Source organism: Penaeus chinensis, chromosome 4 (genome assembly GCF_019202785.1).
Source record: "Penaeus chinensis breed Huanghai No. 1 chromosome 4, ASM1920278v2, whole genome shotgun sequence".
Classification (NCBI taxonomy): Eukaryota; Metazoa; Arthropoda; class Malacostraca; order Decapoda; family Penaeidae; genus Penaeus; species Penaeus chinensis.
The window spans coordinates 40,867,025-40,869,524 of record NC_061822.1 but is presented as its reverse complement, the minus strand read 5'-3'; the positions used below and the strand labels follow the sequence as shown (position 1 = coordinate 40,869,524).

Genomic DNA, 2,500 nt, shown 5'->3' with positions numbered 1-2,500 from the left:
GCAGTTCAGTTATTACGACACGGTAATACTGAAAATCTACCATGCTTAATAAATCACTGCAACAGAGTTTAACAACAGTTCGAAAACGTGGTTGACTATTCAATTATGTTAATGAACATATAATGAAAATAGAATCAAACAATAGGAATGTCGAGTTAAGTGAAAGTGAACCAAACGATAATCACACCAGGAAACTACAGTAATCAAATTCGCAAACAAAATCTAAGAACAGTAATAACAAAATTGACAAAAACAGTAATTAATATAAATGGTTGTAGATCATTAGTGATGTCTGTTATCATCAATTCCAACTTGTTATAAATCCGTGTTATGATTTATGAACAACATACCATCGCTTCAAACTACGAGTTGCAGATTAATTCAGGTATATTCGGACAATCAAGTTTAAATCAAGGTAGTTTAGATTACATGATATACGGAGAATCAGATACCATAGTTCATAAACTGGATGTGATAGATAAAAAACTACGACAGATATTTATTACATCTTTTGCTGGGCTTAAGGGGGTGACTGTACACGAATACTTCTTACTTCCCTACAAGGCAAAAAACTGCGAATGAGATTGGCAATGATAATGATAATACTAATACCAATAATGGTAATGATAATAATCATAAAATTGATAGTAATGATCATAATAATCATAATTTTAACAATAATACTATTATCAATAACAATACTAATAAACATAATAACAATAACATCAACAATAACAATAATAATAATAACAATAATATTGGTATTAATAATAATAATAATAATAATAATTAAAGTTATAATAATAGTAATAAAAACAATGATAATTATAATAAAAACAACAATAATAATTACAAACAAGATCATTATAATTATAACATTAATAATAATAAAAATAATAATAATAATAATATCAATAATAATAATAATAATATCAATAGTAATACTAATAATAATAATAATAATAATAATAATAATAATAATAATGAAAACTATAATAATTTTAATAAAAACAATAATAATAATAATAAAAATACCAATAATGATAACAACAAAGAATAGTAACAGTTATAATAATAATAATAATAATAATAATAACAATAATAATAATCATCATTACCATAAAACAATAACAAAACAACAATAGCAATGATAATGGTAATTATAATAACAGTAATAATGATAATAATATCAATAATAATAATAATAATAATAATAATAATAATAATAATAATAATGAAAATAATATTTATGATTATCATCAGCATCTTAATCATCATGAAAATAAGATTAACAACAATATTAATGATAATGGTAACAATAATCATAGTAATAGAAAAGATAATCATAATATGATAATAATAACAATAAAAATAATAACAACAATAATAATAATGATGATAACAAAAATAATGATACTAAATTAATAATAATAATAATGATAACAAAAATAATGACAATCGTTAGAATAATAATAATGATAATAATGAGGATAATGATGAAAATCAAAAATACCAATTATAACAACGATGATTTTTTTTTCCGTGAATAATAATGCATTATGACTCCCCTCACTGAACTTTCGGATTATAGGAAATGAAATGTTACCCTTTTAAACACTAAAACTAACCCTTTATATAATTTATAATCATAATAATAATAATAATGATAATTATAAAAAAAATAATGACACAAGTAGTAATAATGATGATAATAATGATGATATGGGGGGAGAGAGGGAGCGAGAGAGAGAGCAAGAGAGAGAGAGAGAGAGAGAGAGAGAGAGAGAGAGAGAGAGAGAGAGAGAGAGAGAGAGAGAGAGAGAGAGAGAGAGAGAGAGAGAGAGAGAGTGAATAATCCCAGTTGAAATCCGTAGTATTTACGTGAAATCATAAAAGCACAAGACTTGCTTATTTTTAGATTAAGAACTAGGTTGGCATCGTGCTTTTGCGAGTAAGACAAACAAATAAACACTCTCATTAACACATACAGTCTACCATGAATTATTGTAGCTGCTCTAGTTAATAACGAATTAATATTCTGCTAACGATCGTGATTATATTATATGCCCGTCGCCATTACCATTAGTGAACGATCAAAATTTGTTGTTTTCTTATCAGGAATGAGAGAGTGACAGAGACAGACAGAGAGACAGGCAAAAAGACAGATACATACATACATACAGACAGACAGACAGACAGACAGACAGACAGACAGACAGACAGATGAATTACAGACAGATATATAGAAAACCATGAAAACAAACAGGAAAAAAAGAAAACAAAGATAAACAGACACAGTAGACAAAGAGGCACATTAAACACACAATTTTAACAGGAAGTCCGATGTCACTCCTGTTGACACTTACACTACAGGTTGCATGTTGAGCCCTGCTTGCTCTGCTATGAATGCAACAGGCAAGCAAGCAATAGCCAGGCGAAAAAAGCAAAACAAAACAAACTTGAAATAGCAAGTTCGTTTATATTTTATGCGCGTCGAAAA

At 26.7% G+C, this 2,500-nt stretch overlaps 1 protein-coding gene across 1 annotated transcript in view; it reads right to left on the bottom strand.

The window, feature by feature from the left end:
- LOC125024935 overlaps nt 1-2,500 on the bottom strand; it is a 13,217-nt gene that overhangs the window by 10,286 nt on the left and 431 nt on the right. The window contains exon 1 of the mRNA XM_047612724.1: nt 2,367-2,500. This exon is cut by the window's right edge and continues 431 nt beyond it. Coding sequence (XP_047468680.1) covers nt 2,367-2,380 — 14 coding nt within the window. The 5' untranslated portion in view covers nt 2,381-2,500. The remainder of the gene's footprint in view (nt 1-2,366) is intronic.